The 18,897-nt window shown below is 48.5% G+C and overlaps 1 protein-coding gene across 2 annotated transcripts; it reads left to right on the top strand.

Annotated features, from left to right (window-relative positions):
- The first annotated feature begins 906 nt into the window (after window positions 1–906).
- On the top strand, window positions 907–11,338 carry HINFP (histone H4 transcription factor). 2 transcript variants are annotated; one of them, XM_027082072.1, is made up of 10 exons: window positions 907–1,062; window positions 5,622–5,812; window positions 7,304–7,533; window positions 7,824–7,935; window positions 8,115–8,267; window positions 8,794–8,871; window positions 8,958–9,078; window positions 9,165–9,303; window positions 9,401–9,525; window positions 10,366–11,338. In XM_027082072.1, exons 2-10 carry the CDS (start codon window positions 5,632–5,634, stop codon window positions 10,787–10,789), a joined length of 1,563 nt encoding a protein of 520 aa, XP_026937873.1. In that variant the 5' UTR covers window positions 907–1,062; window positions 5,622–5,631; the 3' UTR covers window positions 10,790–11,338. The 2 variants fall into 2 exon arrangements, with proteins under 2 accessions (XP_026937873.1, XP_026937874.1); XM_027082073.1 differs by lacking the exons at window positions 907–1,062; window positions 5,622–5,812; window positions 7,304–7,533; window positions 7,824–7,935; window positions 8,115–8,267 and adding an exon at window positions 8,463–8,576.
- Window positions 11,339–18,897: the final 7,559 nt, after the last annotated feature.

The following is an 18,897-nucleotide window of genomic DNA, read 5'->3' as shown; positions in this document are numbered from 1 at the left end:
GGCTGGAGAGCAGAGAGTGAGTTCGAGAAGCACTCAAGACATGGTGGAGAGAAGTATGCAGGACCCGGATGCTGAACAGTCTAGAAAGCCTCAGTATGGTTTGGGGCTTTGTCCTGAGGACAACAGAATGACTTTGAGTGTTTAAAGCAGGGTGGTGGTTTGATCAGATTTGCTCTTTGTAAAGATCACTTGCGAGCTCCGTCGAGAATGGTTTGGAGGGAAGTAGGAGTGCCCGCAGTGGAACCAGTTAGGTCAGTGTAGACATCCGGGATGGACGTTGTTAATGGACTAGAGAGGGGGCGGCGAACATCAAGAACGGGGGATGAACATGAGAGATCCTGTATTTAAGGGGGTAGCATTTACAGGACTTGGCAATGCATTGGATGCTACGTGTGAGGGAGGAATCAGCCATGACCGCCAGGTTTCTGACTTGAAGGAGTCATTCACTGAGCCTGGTGACACAGGAGGTGAGGTGTAGGGGAAAGAGATGCCACAAGGAATACTGATATTTAAGAAACAGTAAGATTAAGAAGGTGAAGGACCCCCAGTTTGGGCTGAGCGGGGCTTGCTGTGCTGCGCACGGAGCCTCGCATGCCTCCTCCTCCGCCTCCCCGGTCTCCTCCACCTGTTCCTCCGCCTCCCCGGTCTCCTCCACCTGTTCCTCCGCCTCACCGCCCACGCGGCCAGCTAGCTTGATAACCAACAGAAGGTCGGAGACCCCTCTGTGCGCTCAGCCCGAGCTCTGCGCATGCCCAGTGGGTGCCGTGGGCCGAGCCTGCGCAGTTGGGGGAATTCGGGCCCTAGGGATCCCCGCTTGCGCCACGCTAGGAGAACCGCGGCGCCAGCAGCGGTACCTTTCCGCGCGTCCCGCCGCCCCTCACTCCCGCCCCTTCCGTGTTTTGGTCGCGCATGAGTTCCGTCAGTCGCAAGGGCGATTGGTTGTTAGAGGGATCCGAGAGCGGCGATTGGCTGTCGTTGGCCGTCGCTCAAGCGCCCTCCCGGAGACGGTGTGAGGTGGGCGAAGAGCAGGAGAGATCCCGGAGCAGACTAGACTGATCGACGGTAAGCTGCGGGTTCTGGGATCCGCCGGGCAGCGTCGGGCTGGGCTTTGGGCTGGCAGCCGAGGCCAGGCTCTTCCCCGGTCGCTTAGGCGAGGCTCCCTCTTGCTGTTCGGCCACGCTGGTCTGCCTGGTGCCTGCAGCGCCTTGACCCCAACATCGACTCGAACCTCTCGTCTGGGGCTTCGCTGCCGCTGAGACACGGTCGCCGCCACGCCTTGGGGGAAGCCTGCGGGGCTGAGAGGGAGAGGTTTACCCGCCGGAACGGTCTCCTTCTTTCTCTCCGAACTCTACCTGTGCTCCAGGGGCCCGGTCCTCACCGCTTAGGGCAAGTCTTCCCTGCTTCGCCTGCCACTGGGATTTCTCCCTGTTGAGCTTTCCCCCATCCGGCGCTTTGTTTTGGTCGTTGTCTTAACACGTCAGAGTCTTATCTCTTCGACCACATTGTGAGTCCTTAGGAGGTTCCGGATCTGGGTCCCTCCTTTCTTGAACACCATTCAGGGTTCATTCGGTGTTTTGCGTTACAATTTATACTCAGGTATTTGCTGATTGCTTCTTACTATGACTCCTGATGAAAGGAAGGGTTAGGAATCCTTCGGGCTTTCCTTTTGTTGATCTTTTTGTAGAATTCGTGCTTAGATCATCTCATCCTTAGAAGCAAGGATACGAAGAGCCAACACTTGTTGAATTGTGGCGGTGTGTTATGCTAGGCATTTTAATGTCCATTATCTGGTTTAATCCATAAATCAGTTCAATGAGACAGGCATGATTATTCCCATGCTACATGGGAAACCCGGGCTTAAGTAAATTGCCTGAGGTCACATAGCTAGTAAATGTTGGAACTTTCTCATCAGATCTGTTGAATCCATCATCCACTGCTGTGATATTAGTATCCTGTTTCACATTTAAGGAAACAGGTTCAAAGAAGCTAGGTGATTTGTCCAAAAGTAAAGTAATAAGTTAACAGATTTACTTAAACATTAAAAGAGGTTGTAGTAGGTACGTGGTGGCCCTGCAGTTAGAATTGAACACAGCACAGACCAGGCTTTCTAGGAGCTCACAGCTTATTGGAGGAAACTGACAAAATAGCTACTCAATAAAACATGCTTTGGGTATTGTGTATTTGGATATGATGTTTGTGGGGAGGAAGGAATCAGACATGAAGAGGTAAGACAGTCTGATGTAGGAGGAGAACGGAGCCAAGCTCCCTGGCTTTGAAATCTGTCTCCATCATTTTCTAGCTTTGATCTTGGGTAAATTACTTAACCTTTCTGGGCCATTTCCTCATCTGCGAAGTGGGTAATAATGGTACCTAGTTCAATAGGGTTGTTGTGTTAATGAGTTTTTATACATATACTTAAAACAGTGCTTGGCATATAGTAGATAGTTAACAGGTGTTATATTTTTCTAGGCTGAGCAAACTCATTGAGACAGGAAGCTTGAGCCCAGGTCTTCTGACAGCTGGTCCAGCACCCTTTCCTTATACAGGTTGCCTCATTTGCATCCCTTGCCTACAGAAAGAGGAGTGGTGACCAAATAGTCACTTTGTCCTACAGCTTCCCAGGGTAGAAACAAGCAGCGTACAGGGAAAGAAAGTAAAGAATGCTGGGGGATGGTGAAAGAGGGATTCAGGGAGCTTTGCCTAAATTTCAAGTCATTCTAGATATCTAGATAGCCTGCTTCCTGGGCCTTATCCACAGTCTAACAACAGGTATGTGTTTAGAATATTTGTGCTCAGCATTGTGCTGGACACAGTAGAGGGACACAGGCGTGATATGGTATCTGCTCAGAAGCAGCTAATATTGTCCAGTTGGGTAGATGAGAGTAGAACACAAAACAACCATAAGTGACCAAGGGCAGCAGAAAAAATAGGGTTGAGCTTTTCTGGTTTCAACTATGCTAGCCATCAAACCGAAAGGCGAGAGTGATTTGAGGGGCGGGGTAGTTTAGGAACGCTTCCTGGGATATAATCATATCCCCACATTTATTGAGTTTCCCAAGAGTACAAAGCTCTGGGCTAATGCTGGGAATGAGAAGTGAAGAAGAGATGGGCTCTGCCCTGAGAAGCTCCTCGTCTAGGGGACACGCATTCTGTTCCATTGTAACAGGTGGTTGGATGGAGGTGTGTACCGAGTGCTGTGGAGGCAGGAGGGGGGATATGTCAGCTGTACCTGGGTGAATTGGGAGAGGGGTCACCAAGCAGGGGGCATTTGGGCTTGAAGCAAATGAGTAGAGGTTTCTCAGGCAGAGCGTTTTAGGAGAATGTAGTATGTTTAGGGACAAAGATTACTGACTCAGAGAGAAAGAGGGAGTAAATGGATAGGTGTGGGAGGAAGGGCACGACCTTTGGATTAGAATCAGGGCACTCTTACACCAAATGAAGTGAATGAAGTTTGGAAGAGGACTCAGCACAGGGCTGACACGTGGTAGGCCCTCATGTGTTAGTTCCCTTACCCAGCTCCTGGAGAAGTAAGTTGCGGCCAGTTGGAGAAGAGCCTTGCATGGTGTGCTAAGTGGACTTGATCCTGAAGGTAGTATAGGAGGTTTGGACTGCTATGTCTGACCTAGGAAGGCTTTCCATACTTCTTCTACCCCCAAATTGTAAAAGTAGTCCACATTTTCTCCTAATAGGGCTTCACTATTAGTCTACCAAGAGTTCAGCAACCCCAAGTACTCACACCCCAGAGTGTCAAAGGTAGCTGGCTTCTCAGAGGAGAGGCAAAGGCTGTGGATTTAAAAGGGGTTTCTTTGGTAAGCAGTTAGATATAGTAGGTTCTTACAGTTGTAGCTATGAAAGATGTTGTGCATTTTGTGTTTTCTGGGTTTTTTTCCTTAGTATGTAGTAAAGTTCTTTTTCAGAGTTCCCACCTGTTTCAGGAAGGCCAGCAGGAGCAATGCCCCCGCTCCCTCTCAGGTTACCACAGTGGGGACAGCAAGAATCAGTGAGAATCCTCAGGAAGAGGTGACACTCAGGGGACAGAGTCAGGGCCTATTAGTGTCTTTTCTAACCCCAGAGATTTTGCTTGCAGTATCATCTGTCATTCTGTGGGTTTTTTTGTTTTTTTTTAATTTTTTTTTATTTTTGGCTGCGTTGGGTCTTCGTTGCTGCTCACGGGCTTTCTCTTAGCTGCGGCGAGCGGGGGGGACACTTTTCTTTGTGGTGCGCAGGCTTCTTATTGCGGTGGCTTCTCTTGTTGCAGAGCACAGGCCCTAGAGCATGCGGGCTTCAGTAGTTGCAGCGCGTGGGCTCAGTAGTTGTGGCTCACGGGCTCTAGAGCGCAGGCTCAGTAGTTGTGGTGCAGGGGCTTAGTTGCTCTGCAGCATGTGGGATCTTCGCGGATTAGGGCTCCATCCCATGTCCTCTGCATTGACAGGCAGATTCTTAACCATTGCGCCACCAGAGAAGTCCCTGTGTTTTGTTTTAACGAGAGAAACTGTTCTTTTATTGTTCCTCAAACTCTGTTCCTGGAAGCCCCACCAGAACTGGAATGCTGAGTTAAGAGAGCATATTTCTAGGCCTAACCCAGCCTTCCCAAATCCAAACCTTTAGGGGAGGGGCTGGAAACCTCTGCATTTGTGTGCATATTTAAGTTTGAGAACGTTTAGTTTTTTTATTCAGCTTTCTTCAGCAAATATTTATTACATGCCTAAGTGTGCCTAGCACTGTGTACACCCAGTATAAACTGGACAGGTAACCGCCTCTTACGTGAAGTGGAATCTGCACTGTTGTTCAGAGGATGTTAGGGCCATGGTGGAGTAAAGCACTGGATAGGTTAGGCAAAGGGAGTTTGTACGGCACTTTGTAAGTCTGGCAGGGGACTTATGGTACAGTAAGAAATAAGGAGCTTCTAAGGTATCTGTGTGCATAGGAAAGAATGTGGACTTTGGAGTCAGCCTCACCTGACCCGACCACACTAGTGTGTGATCTTGGTCAAACCAGTTAACCTCTCCAAGCCTTAGGCCCTTATCTACAAATGAAGTTAAAAATAGTGCTTACCTCATAGGGTGGTGTTGGTAATTAAATGACACAAGGCAAATAAAGTGCTTAGTAGGTGCTTGGTGTATAGTGAGTGTGAAATTAAAAGCAAAAGGGCTTGTTACTCCATTCTGAAGATGAGGATGTTCAGGAGTAGAAGGGTTAAGTTACTTGGCCAGGGTCGCACAGCTAAGTAGGTGGTGGACAGAGGCGTCTGGATTTGAATCCTGGGTCATTCCCCAAAGCCTTCTTTTTGAACCTGAGCATTGTTCTGCTTCCTGTAGGAGTAATTCCTTCTTGGCGGGTTGCTCTGAAGCTCCTTGAAAAAATGTCTGTTGAAGTTCTTAGCTTAGAGCCTGGCACATGCTCAGTAATGTTAGTTTGTATTCTCCTTTCCCAAGAACAGCAGACAGCTTCCAGGGGTTTACGGAACTGCTACTCTGTCCTTATTGAAAAAGCATGGAGTTTGTCACGGGCCACTGGAAAATGTCTTCTGGGTCTAGGCCGGCTGCCCGCCCAGCTGCTTACGCCCAACAGCACTTGGGTGGAATCCTGGCAGCTGCTGATTTCTTCCTCCCCCTCTATAGGGTGAAGGCCATGCCGCCCCCTGGGAAAGTTCCTCGGAAGGAGAACCTGGGGCTACAGTGTGAGTGGGGGTCCTGCTCCTTTGTGTGCTCAGCCATGGAGGAGTTCTGCGAGCACGTCACTCAGCACCTGCAGCAGCACCTGCAGGGCTCCGGGGAGGAGGAGGAGGAGGAGGAGGAGGAGGACCCGCTGGGTAAGGAAACGGGACACAGCAGGGGAAAGAGCTCGAGGGTTGGTGGAAAAGCTGATTTTCCTTGCTGCACAGGGGGAAGGCAGCCGGCAAGAGTGGTGGTTTATTTTCCTAATTGTGCTTTTTTTTTGCTTTGTTTATAAAAGCACTGTAGACTCATTATAGAAAACTCATTCAACAAGGATATATGGAATGAACCTGCCATCCTGCCATCAAAAGTCAATTACTGGGCTCCCCTGGTGGCGCAGTGGTTGGGAGTCCGTCTGCCGATGCGGGGGACGCGGGTTCGTGCCCCGGTCTGGGAAGATCCCACATGCCGTGGAGCGGCTGGCCCCGTGAGCCATGGCCACTGGGCCTGCGCATCCGGAGCCTGTGCTCCGCAATGGGAGAGGCCACAACAGTGAGAGGCCCGCGTACCGCATCTCTCTGCATGTGTATACATAAATTAGATAGATATGATTTTATTTTTTTGAAAAGGATCATATTGTACAAGCTGTTGGCAAGCTGCTTTTTTCACTCTCTGGTAGTGTCTTTCAATTTTTTTTTTTTTTTTTTTTTTTTTTACTGTGACCACCAGTTAGGAATACATCTTACTTATATCACAACCCTGTACACAAAAGTTAAAAAATACTAAAAACAATACTTGCCTTTATTAAATTCTCTCTGAATTGTTCTATCTTATTCTCTTTCATTAAAAAAAAGTGTGATTTGCAGTCCCCTAAACTGATTTCACTACCCACTAATGGGTCACAACACAGTTTGAAAAACTCTGTTCTACAGAAGGTATAGAGACACCTCTCCTTCCCCCACCTCAAATTCTGTTTTGAGTCTAGTGACTGCGAACTATAACTCATAGCTTCAAAAGTCAAGTAATATTTATACAGAAGAGAAATTAGGGGATTATTTTTAAAAATATCTACTTTTCAAAACAAGTAAACCCTTATAAAGCAGTGGAAATTTGGTGCTTAGACAGATGCTAGAGAGACAGGAAGTGGAATTGAATAGTCCTAGGGAATAGTCCATCCTAGGGAAGGCCGATCTTGGGCAGCATATGGGGGAAAGAAGGACTTGCGGTTTGACAGGAAGGAGTGGGAGGTGTCTCAGGTTCTCGGGAACAGCAGAAACTCGGAGCCACTGTAGCAAATGCCAGCCACACCTGCTGTCTCTGAGTCACTGGCACTGGGACATGCACACACTGTCCCCCTACCTAGACCGCACTTCCCCTCCACCTGGTTGCAGTCTAATATTTATACATGTGATTATTTGATGTTTTTTTTCTCCCTGACTGAAAGCTGTACAAGGACAAAGACTGGGACTCTTTTTTACTCGTCGTTGTATCCCTGGTGCCTGGCACACAGTTAGTGGTCATTAAATACTAGTATTTGCTGAGTGAATTCCTGGCATACCAGGTCAGTCTGGCATCCTCCCTTGCTGCTAAGTGGACGGAGAGCTCTGGAAAGTATCAGACTCTTCCTTCTAAACCCCTTTTTGCAGAGGAAGAATTCTCCTGCTTGTGGCAGGAGTGCGGCTTTTGTTCTCTGGACAGTTCTGCTGATCTTGTGCGCCATGTCTACTTCCACTGCTACCACACCAAGCTGAAACAGTGTGGGCTGCAGGCCCTGCAGAGCCAGGCTGACCTCAGCCCCTGCATCCTGGACTTCCAGAGCCGCAACCTCATCCCTGACATCCCTGACCACTTCCTGTGTCTGTGGGAACACTGTGAGGTCAGCAGGCAGAGCCAGTAATAGGGGTGGAGGGAAGTTGGGGATCTCAACTAAAGATGCCTTGACCCTCTCAGGAGGAGGAGTTGTGGCTCGTGGTCTTTCAGGGATGCCCTGTATTCCTGAGGTTCCCGCTAGCAGCCCTCCTACATTTCTGGGTAGCCCCCTTGCTCAAACTTTCCTATCCCCACCAAGTTAATTTGGGAGAGAGCCGAGAAGCCCCCTTTGGACACCTAGGGGTAAGAGTCCCTCCACCCACCCTCAGTCCTTACCCCAAGTTGCTCCTGGCACAGAGCTCCTTCGACAATCCCGAGTGGTTCTATCGGCATGTGGAAGCTCACAGCCTGTGCTGTGAATACCAGGCAGTCGGCAAGGACAACCATGTGGTGCTGTGTGGCTGGAAAGGTAGGGCCACTCTTTAATTTCTGACCTCTAAAGAAACCTTGGGGTTGCTAAGGGGCCAGGGCAGCTAGGGGTGGGACCAGTCCTGCAGGGCAAGGTTGGCTGCTGACTGGAGAGACGTGGGGGTACCAGAGCCTACTCTGAGGGTTTGTAGCTGAACCTGACTGGACCTTCCTTCCCAGGCTGTACGTGCACCTTCAAGGACCGCTTTAAGCTTCGAGAGCACCTCCGTAGCCATACCCAGGAGAAGGTGGTGGCCTGCCCCACCTGCGGGGGCATGTTTGCCAACAACACCAAGTTCTTAGATCACATCCGTCGCCAGACCTCGTTGGATCGTAAGCGGTCGGAGCAGGGGCATGGGTGCAGGCTTGGAGTGGAGGTCGGGGGCACATTCCCAGGAGAGGGGACCCCTGAAGGTATCTGCAAGTTGGCTGCGTCTACCTTAAGGGCTCAGTCACCTACCACAGTCTCTGCTGATAGAGACTCATTAGACGTTGTTATTCCATGCTTACTGTGTGCCACAGCTCTTATCTCAGTGAATCCTAGCAGCAGCCCCATGAGGTAGGCCTCTTGTCCACGCTTTTGGCAGATGAGGAAACTGAGGCTCAGAGAGGTTAAATCGCTTACCTGAGATCACACAGCTAGTAAGTGGTCAAGCCGGAATTCTAATTCAGCTTCTCAACTCCAAGTCCCATGCTCTTTCTGTGATACTATGTCCGTCCATAGTTCCCTAAGCTCCCCGCTCCTCCTCTGGTGGTTCCCTTCTGCCTGGGATGGTTCCCCTCTCCCAGCTTGCTCTCCTCTCTGTGCCTCTCCACCATCCCTCACAACCCACCCTCTCTTCTGCCCGCCCCACCACAGAGCAACACTTCCAGTGCTCTCACTGTTCCAAGAGATTTGCCACGGAGCGGCTGCTGCGGGACCACATGCGTAACCATGGTGAGTAGCTGGCCATGCCTCTCGTCCCGGCCCACCCTCCAAGCTTCCACTAGCCCTCGGATCACAGCCTCCTCTCTGCTCCTCAGTGAACCACTACAAGTGCCCTCTGTGCGACATGACCTGCCCACTGCCATCCTCCCTCCGAAACCACATGCGCTTTCGCCACAGCGAGGACCGGCCCTTTAAATGTGACTATTGTGACTACAGGTAAAGGGAAACGGGGACTGGAAATCAGAAAACTTGTGTTTCAGGGTCCCCCATGCCCTCTGACCCCTCCTGACCTCTCTCGGCAGCTGCAAGAATCTGATCGACCTCCGGAAGCACCTGGATACCCATAGCAAGGAGCCAGCCTACAGGTGTGATTTCGAGAACTGCACCTTCAGTGCCCGGTCGCTCTGCTCTATCAAGTCCCATTACCGAAAAGTGCATGAAGTGAGTGGGGCTGATGGTGGGGAAGGGCCAGCAGAAGTGTCGGGGAGCCTGGGGTTCGGGGGGAATCTAGCCTCACTCTCCCTCCCCTCCCCCCCAGGGAGACTCAGAGCCGAGATACAGATGCCATGTGTGTGACAAATGCTTCACGAGGGGCAACAACCTCACCGTGCACCTTCGCAAGAAACACCAGTTCAAGTGGCCCTCAGGGCACCCCCGTTTTCGGTATGCTCCTCCCAGATTCCCACACTTTTTCTTCATACCTTTCAACAATTTAGAGACCTTGAATTTGATGGTGCTTTGATGTCCACCATCTCCATTTAGGTTCAAGGAACCTCGAGAATAGTGGTGGGGCAAAGATTATTTTTCTGATTTTTGAATCCAAGGCACAATGCCAAAAACAGTAAATGGCGCCCAAAGCCCTGTAGCCGGAACCAGGGTGTGAGCCCAAGGGTCCTAATCTGTAGCTCCATGGCCTGCTCATAAATCCTTTGACAACACTACTGTCCAGTACAGATAATTCCTCCCTCTCCCCTTCCCTCCCCTCCCTTTCCTTTCCTTTTTTTTTTTTTTTTTTAAATTTATTTATTTATTTATTTATGGCTGTGTTGGGTCTTTGTTTCTGTGCGAGGGCTTACTCTAGCTGTGGCAAGCGGGGGCCACTCTTCATCGCGGTGCGCGGGCCTCTCACTATCGCGGCCTCTCTTGTTGCGGAGCACAGGCTCCAGGTGCGCAGGCTCAGTAGTTGTGGCTCACGGGCCTAGTTGCTCCACGGCATGTGGGATCTTCCCAGACCAGGGCTCGAACCCGTGTCCCCTGCATTGGCAGGTGGACTCTCAAACACTGCGCCACCAGGGAAGCCCTCCCTTTCCTTTTTGAGTAATGATCCTTCTTGCCTTTTCTTCTAAATATTCCAATAAAGACCTCTTTTGTCTTTTACCTCCATCACTTAGAATCCCAGAGCTGCTTCTTTCCCCCATATTTGTCCCTTACCTCGCCAATCTCCAGGCCATTTCTGCCTCCTCCTGCCCTTGTTTGCTGCCCTCTGTGCTCCTCCTTCACCAGGTACAAGGAGCATGAAGACGGCTACATGCGGCTGCAGCTGGTTCGCTATGAGAGTGTAGAGCTGACACAGCAACTGCTGCGGCAGCCACCAGAGGGATCGGGCCTGGGAGCATCACTGAATGAGAGCAGCCTGCAGGGCATCATTCTAGAAACAGTGCCAGGGGAGCCAGGACCCCAGGAAGAGGCTGAAGAGGAAGAGGAAGGTGGGGGTGGTGAGGGGACAGCCCTCTCGGCCTCTCAGGACACTTCTAGCTCTGTCATCCACGTGGTGAATCAGACCAGCGCCCAAGGTGAGCGAGAGATTGTCTACTATGTGCTGTCTGAAGCCCCGGGAGAACCACCTCCAGCCTCTGAGCCGCGCTCCGGGGGCGTCATGGAAGAGCTTCAGGGAGTAGCTGAGGAGCCACAAGTCCAGATGGTGTGAAGGCTGCAGACCCTGACCGTTGCTACCCCAGACCCCAGCTGGGGTTTGAGCCGGGCTGGTGGCAGTGCCCCTAGTGGGCAGCCCTTGCCAATGGATGCCTTGAGGAGTGGTGCTGAGAGCGGTGCGGTCCACTCTGGACCCGGCTTGCATCATTCGGCAGACTGAGGGACTTCCCTTTTGTGCCAGGCCACATTCTGTGGGGATCCTGAGGAGTTTGGATCCTTTGGGGGGGCACCCTGGTTGTGTGTGTTCTTGTAGAGGGGGCTAGTGTCAGGCTTAACCCTAACCCCCAGACGTGCTAGAAGAGTGATTGAAATCCATAATCAACTCACATCCATTCCTGTCTTTAGGGGTCCTTAGGCCCAGGGGTGACATGTAACTGATCCCTGCAAGGGCCCTTTCCTCACAACCAGCCAAGGCATTTCCCTCTAAATGGTTCCTCCTGCAAACCCCAAGGACTTTCATGGTCATCCTCAGGGATGGGATTGGAGGCACTGAGTATGTGCGTAACAATTGTTTTTGGTAATAAAAGAAACACTTGGGCCATTACTCACGTCTTCTTCCTTATGTTTGGTGGTATTAACTAGATAATGAGGAGATACAGCTGCCCAGAAGAGGAGCTGAATAATTAGGAGCTGAATAAACCCCTTTTAGTGACTGGGGTTTGTTTTGTTTTGAACTGTCCTCTTGTTCCCTGCCCCCCTCCCCCACACCCCACCTTTGGTGAAACTTCTTCATTTCTTCTTGGAACATCTACCATCTCTATAGAGGTCCCAGGCACAGGCCAGGAGTGGGCAGTAGAACACTCTAGGACGGACGAGTGGGGCTTGCCAGGAAGCCAGAGCACCCAGGCTGGCCCCACGCTCTGAGTGCTGGTTAGAAGCCAGCGCCTCTGGGTTGGGGGTTCTTTACCTGTGGAGCTGTGGGACTAAGAAGGAGGCTTAGGGCGGAGGGTGGATGTGGAAGCCCTAGGGAATAGCAGGTACTGGGGGTCCAGGAGCCAAGTTAGAAAGTTGTGTATCTGAATGTGCATTTTCCTGAGGAAAGGGGTCTGTTTTTTCAGTAGATCCTCAAGGGGTTGGAACCCTCCTAAACAAGAACCATTTTTTTAGGCCTGTCCAGTCACATCTTAGTGCTCTGTGTCGTTCTTAGGGTCTCTGCCACTCTCAGGGGGTCAGGGAAGTACTCTCAGGGGTCTTGGATGGGCAGGAAGCTGCCCCCAAAGTGTTGTTTTAACACTTTTTAAAAAGGACTAATTCTTACTACAAAAACTGTGTGCCTATTGCTGAAAGAATTAGGAAAGAGAAGTCTCTTCATTAATTCCATCAGCCATTTACTGAGTTCTTCCTATAGTCCGGGTTTTGTGACAGGTGCTAAGGATACAAAATGGATAAACCCAGGCAGGATCTGCCCCGGAGGGACTTGCAGTACAAAGGCGAGGAAAGACCTAAATGGAGTGAGGTAAGTGAGAGGCCTGTCAGGAGTGAGTGGAGTGAGAGGCCTGTCAGGGTTCATTGAGGAGGCTCAAAGCAGGAGCTGACAGTATTACTTGGCCAAGGGATCAAGAAGGGCTCTGTCAAGGAAACAACTAGAGCTACCATCTACAAAGGGGTGGCCGGTTTTTTCTGAGCAGAGGAGACTAGGTCTGTAAACGAATCTAAAGGGGTACTTTGTGGTCTGCAGCACAGAGGGCAGTGGGTTGTGGAGAGAGACAAGACTGGGAAGGAAGGCGAAGCCGCCCAGAAGGACTGCATCAAGTTTTAGAACGGTGATTCTGCCAGTGATGGGGAGTGAGAGAGCAGGCAGATGCAAGTTAGGGGGCTGCTGGTGCAGGAATTCAGGCAAGAAATAATGAGGGCTTTAAGGTCAAGTCAATGTAGATGTTCACTTCGCCTCTGCAAGAGCCCCTTCAAGAAATAGCAACATGTTCTCTAACACCATATACGAAAATAATCTCAAAATGGTAAAAGACCTAAATGTAAGACTGGAAACCATAAAACTCCTAGAGGAAAACATAGGCAGAACACTCTTTGACATAAATTGTAGCAATATTTTTTTGGATCTGTCCTAAGGCATAGGAAATAAAAGCAGAAGTAAACAAATGGGACCTAAATAAACATAAAAGTTTCTGCACAGAAAAGGAGACCATAAACGAAATGAAAAGACAACCTACAGAATGGGAGAAAATATTTGCAAATGATATGACCAATAGGGGATTAACATCCAAAATATATAAACAGCTCATACAACTCAACGTCAAAAAAACAAACTGACTAGAAATTGGGCAGAAGAACTGAAGAGACATTTTTCCAAAGAGGACATGCAGATGGCCAACAGGCATATGAAAATATGCTCAACATGGCTAATCATCAGGGAAATGCAAATGAAAACCACAATGAGATATCACCTCACGCCTGTCAGAATGGCTGGCATCAAAAAGAACACAAAGAACATGTTGGTGAGGATGTGGAGAAAACAGTACACTGTTGGTGGGAATGTAAGTTAGTGCAGCCACTGTGGAAAACAATATAGAGGTTTCTCAAAAAACTAAAAATAGAACCACCATACCATCCAGCAATTCCACCCCTGGGTATATATCCGAAAAAAACACAAACTAATTTGAAAAGAACGTGTACCCCAATGTTCATAGCAGCATTATTTACAATTGCCAAGTATGGAAGCAACCTAAGTGCTCATCAACAGATGAATGAATAAAGATGATGTGGTATATATATACAGTGGAATACTACTCAGCCATATAACAGAATGAAATTTTGCCATTTGCAACAATAAGGATGGACTTGAAGGATATTATGCTAAGTGAAATAGGTCAGACAGAAAGATAAATACTGTATGATATCACTTATTTGTGGAATCTAAAAAATACAACAAGCTAGTGAATGTAACAGAAAAGAAAGAGACAGATATAGAGAATAAAGTAATGGTTACTAGTGAGGAGAGGGAAGGGGAGAGGGACAAGATAGGGGTAGGGGGTTGGGAAGTACAAACTATAATGTATGAAATAAGCTACAAGGATATACTGTACAACATAGGGAATATAGCCAATATTTTATAATAACTAAATGGAGTATAAACTTTAAAAATTGTGAATCACTATATTGTACACCTGTAACATATAATATTGCACTTCAACTATACTTCAATAAAAAATAAATAATTTTAAAAAGAAAGCAGGACTTCCCTGGTGGCACAGTGGTTAAGAATCTGCCTGCCAATGCAGGGGACACGGGTTCAATCCCTGGTCCAGGAAGATCTCACATGCTGCAGAGCAACTAAGCCCATGCACCACAACTACTGATCCTGCGCTCTAAAGCCCATGAGCCACGACTACTGAGGCCGCACGCCTAGAGCCCGCGCTCCGGAACAAGAGAAGCCACTGCAGTGAGAAGCCCGCACACCGCAACGAAGAGTAGCCCCCACTCACTGCGACTAGAGAAAACCTGTGCACAGCAACGAAGACCCAATGCAGCCAAAAATAAATAAATGAATAGATAATTTTATATATATGTAAAAAAAGGCATTGAGAAAGATTTTTCTTATTTTTTTTTTAAATGGCAACATGGAGGAGAGAGGAAACGCAAGTGAAGACTTCCATAAGCAAAGCCACTGAATCTCCAGGCTCACGCCTCTAGGATGCTGTATCAATTTCAGCACCCACACCCTGTCCTTCCACTAAACAAGTATAATTCTGCTCCCCCATCAGGCCTTCGGGTAACTGAAGACAACGGAGGCTTCTTCGGGCTAAGCGCCCTCAGTTTCTTCTAAACCTGTGTCGTGTAGTTTGGAGTCCCCTCTCCACCCCCGTGTCCTTGGGGCCTCTAGTTTTGGTGGTTACACCATGCTCTCAGTTTAGTATGAAGCCGCTGCCCTCGGAAGCCCCTAAGCCTTTACATGTTCTGTTATTGCCCAAGCTGTGCTTCTTCACTTTAGATGTTTGCAGTGGTTATCTTGGACCCAACAGCAAGCCCTCGTGTTTATCCTCATTAAATTTTGACCTGTGAGACTCGGTGGACAACTGTCTCCAAGTGGTAGTGTAAAAGGTTGAATAGAACAGGGCCAGAGGCAGACCCCAAGGGCAAGTCATTAGAGGCCTTTCTCCCAGTCTAGGCGAGATGAAGCCTAAAGGCTCTGAACCCTGATAAGACTGTGGTGCCCCATTCTCCGTGTATAATTCAAAATGAAAATATTAAACCCGGAAGCAACTACAAGTAAGTACATGATTATACTTTCAAAATATATATTTATAAACTATCAAATTCTGGTCTCAATTTTTTTCTTTCATTTTTTGGGTGCCCTTGGTTTGCTGGTGTTCTAAGCAGTGGCTGGGGCTGCCCCTTGAGGGATTTCTCCAGCATTACTGATGCCATTCATTCCTCAGCTGAGCAGTGCCTTCAGGATCAGGCCAGCACCCCGTGAAAAGGGCCTTCCCTACCAGTCATACCAGTGACACCCACACCAAATCCCATTGCTTGGTCTGGACCATGGGGAGTGCAGGAGACATTTTGACCTGCTACCATGTGATTCCAGTTCTCCAGGAGGAGGGGATCCTGGGCTCTGTGTGCGTGCGTTAGAAAGCGCCGGACCGGAGAAAGGGGTTATTGAGTCTAAGCAGCGAGAGGCCTGTGGAAGAATATAGAGGCTGGGGGTGGGTGACAGCAGGTCCCTGGAGGGAGGAGGGTGCCAGTACTAATTCGATTGCCTTAAAATTTCATCTAGAGTCAGACATCATGGTGCCTGAAGATTAAGGAGATACCCTGTCTTACTCTTCTCAAAGGGGTGGCGGTAGGAAGAGAGGGCAGGTGGCCCAGGAGTGTGGAAGCTGATGCTTCATTTTTCTTAATTAGGGCAAGTCCATAACCTCACACAAGAGCACAGAAGAGCTGAGTGGGTAGAAAAGAGAAATGATTCTCCAAGATGAGAAGAGGGAAGAATAGTCATGGGGAATCAAGTCATTTCTGTGAGATTGTGACCTAGTGAATATAGGCTCCCAATGAATGAATGAATTTGCTCAAGATCAGGAATCCCACGGTGCACTTTGCGAATGAGGAGCATACTCATTTCATGTACAGTAGCAGAGGGGTTTGAGGCTGAGAGGGAAGGTAGGGGGAGATTGTGAAAACTTTTCATAGCATGCTAAATAGCTTGAATTTCTTGACTGAGCAAGGAATATGGAGGACAAGTAGATAGACAAAGCTTGGAAAGTAATGGAGACATCCCTTGGAGTAGAGGGAAGGCAGGATGGGAGGGGATGTGAATTTAGTTTGTAGGAGGTGTAAGGTGTGAGAGGGATTTCATGCCTGGCAGTCTCTATTTCCTTGATAGAGTAGGGATGAATGTTGTTGAGGGATAATTTGTTGGATTAAGGAGATTTATAACAACTGTCAAGTTTTAGAAATGCCATTTATAGATATAGGAGTGAGATAGATCACCTAACAACTCAGCAGAGGCGGAAGACCAAGATCAGGCAGTGGCAACTTCAACACAACCAGACACTTATGTAGCAGATACCAGCACCCCCGGAGCAAAAGCAGAAGACAGACCACTGGGTTGATCCTTGGCCATGGCTTGTCTGCTTGGACATGAATTGCCTAGGGTCAAGGAGCAGGGGTAATTAGAGCATCCAGAGAAGGATCGTGAGTTCAAAACTGGGCAGGGAGGCCCTAGGAGACTAGTTAGAATCAAATACAGTGAGCCTCTGAAGATCAGAGGGCAGGAGGGAAAGGCGGTCAGAAAAGGGACATTTTTAAAGTATTTTTTTAATTGAAGTATAGTTTCTTTTATAATTAATTAATTAATTAATTAATTTTGGCTGCGTTGGGTCTTCATTGCTGCGTGCAGGCTTTCTCTAGTTGCGGCGAGTGTGGGCTACTCTTCATTTCGGTGTGCAGGCTTCTCATTGTGGTGGCTTCTCTTGTTGCGGAGCACAGGCTCTACGCACGTGGGCTTCAGTAGTTGTGGCACACGGGCTTTAGTAGTTGTGGCTCGAGGGCTCTAGAGCGCAGGCTCAGTAGTTGTGGCGCACGGGCTTAGTTGCTCCGCGGCATGTGGGATCTTCCCGGACCAGGACTCGAACGCATGTCCCCTGCATTGGCAGGTGGATTCTTAGCCACTGTGCCACCAGGGAAGCCCTGCTGAAGTATAGTTGACTTACAATGTAGTGTTAATTTCTGCTGTACAGCAAAGTGATTCAGTTATATATATACGTTCTTTTTAATATTCTTTTCCATATGGTTTTTCACAGGATATTGAATATAGTTCCCTGTGCTATACAGTAGGACCTTTTTGTTTATCCATTCTATATATAATAGTTTGCATCTGCCAACCCCAAACTCTCAATCCATCTCTCCACCACCCTCCCTCCCCCTTGGCAACCACAGATCTGCTCTCCATGTCTGTGAGTCTGTTTCTGTTTCATAAGTAGGTTCATTTGTGTCATATTTTAGATTCCACATATAAGTGATATCATATGGAATTTGTCTTTCTCTTTTTGACTTACTTCACTTAATATGATAATCTCTAGGTCCAGCCATGTTGCTGCAAATGGCATTATTTCGTTCTTTTTTATGGTTAAGTAGTATTCCACTGTATATATGTACCACATCTTCTTTATCCATTCATCTGTTGATGGACATTTAGGTTGTTTCCATGTCTTGACTATTGTGAATAGTGCTGCTATGAACATAGGAGTGCATGTATCTTTTCTTTTTAATTTTATTTATTTTTGGCTGCACTGGGTCTTCGTAGCTGCACGTGGGCTTTCTCTAGTTGCGGTGATCAGGGGCTACTCTTCGTTGCAGTGCGCAGGCTTCTCATTGCAGTGGCTTCTCTTGTTGCGAAGCAGGGGCTCTAGGTGTGCAGGCTTCAGTAGTTGCAGCACGTGGGCTCAGTAGTTGTGACACACGGGCTTAGTTGCTCTGCGGCATGTGGGATCTTCCCGGACCAGGGCTCGAACCTGTGTCCCCTGCATTGGCAGGCAGATTCTTAACCACTGCGCCACCAGGGAAGTCCTATCTTTTTGAATTATAGTTTTGTTTGGATGTATGCCCAGGAGTGGGATTTCTGGATCATATAGCAACTCCATTTTTAGTTTTTTGAGGAACCTCCATACTGTTTTCCATAGCGACTATACCAATTTACATTCCCAGCAACAGTCTAGGTGGGATCTCTTTTCTCCACACCTTCTCCAGATAGATTTTTTGTAGATTTTTAAAAAAATTGTTTATTTATTTATTTGGCTGTGCCGGGTCTTAGTTGCGGCATACGGGAACTTTAGTTGTGGGATCTAGTTCCCCGACCAGAGATGGAACCTGGGCCCCCTGCATTGGGAAGGCAGAGCCTTAGCAACTGGACCACCAGGGGAGTCCCGTTATTTGTAGACTTTTTAATGATGGCCATTTTGACCAGCGTGGGGTGGTACCTCATTGTAGTTTTGACTTGCATTTCTCTAATAATTAGCAATGTTGAACATCTTTTTGTGTGCCTATTGGCCATCTGTATGTCTTCTTTGGAGAAATGTCTATTTAGGTCTTCTGCCCATTTTTCAATTTGTTTTTTTGTTGTGAAAAGGGACATTTTAAAATGGAGCTAGTTAGGGCTTCCCTGGTGGTGCAGTGATTAGGAATCTGCCTGCCAGTGCAGGGGACACGGGTTCGAGCCTTGGCCCGGGAAGATCCCACATGCCGCGGAGCAGCTGGGCCCGTGCGCCACAACTACTGAGCCTGAGCTCTGGAGCCCGCAGGCCACAACTACTGAGCCCATGTGCCACAACTACTGAAGCTTCCGCGCCTGGAGCCCGTGCTCTGCAACAAGAGAAGCCACGACAATGAGAAGCCCGCGCACCGCAACGAAGAGTAGCCCCCACTCGCCGCAACTAGAGAAAGCCCGCGCACAGCAACGAAGACCCAACACAGCCAAAAATAAATAGATAAATAAATTTATAAATAAATAAATAAATAAATACAATGGAGCTAGTTGGAGTGCCAAGTATGTCTACAAGAAGTAGGCTGCTGAGTAGAGATAGGGGCATTGGAATAGCGGAGATCAAGGGAAATAAGGCATTTTGAACACCTACCAGCAGTGGCCTTTCT

This window comes from Aethalodelphis obliquidens, unplaced genomic scaffold (assembly GCF_003676395.1).
Source record: "Aethalodelphis obliquidens isolate GAN/ISIS:26980383/991018 unplaced genomic scaffold, ASM367639v1 scaffold46, whole genome shotgun sequence".
Lineage (NCBI taxonomy): Eukaryota > Metazoa > Chordata > Mammalia > Artiodactyla > Delphinidae > Aethalodelphis > Aethalodelphis obliquidens.
Note: the sequence above shows the minus strand (reverse complement) of the source record. Positions and strands in the feature narration are given on the sequence as shown.

Excerpts from the sequence above, each read along its gene's own strand:
- HINFP (XM_027082072.1), top strand. The coding sequence starts at position 5,632 with ATGCCGCCCCCTGGGAAAGTTCCTCGGAAGGAGAACCTGGGGCTACAG. Across the intron at positions 8,872-8,957 it reads GGACCACATGCGTAACCATG|TGAACCACTACAAGTGCCCT; the intron begins GTGAGTAGCTGG and ends TCTGCTCCTCAG. Across the intron at positions 9,526-10,365 it reads TCAGGGCACCCCCGTTTTCG|GTACAAGGAGCATGAAGACG; the intron begins GTATGCTCCTCC and ends CTCCTTCACCAG.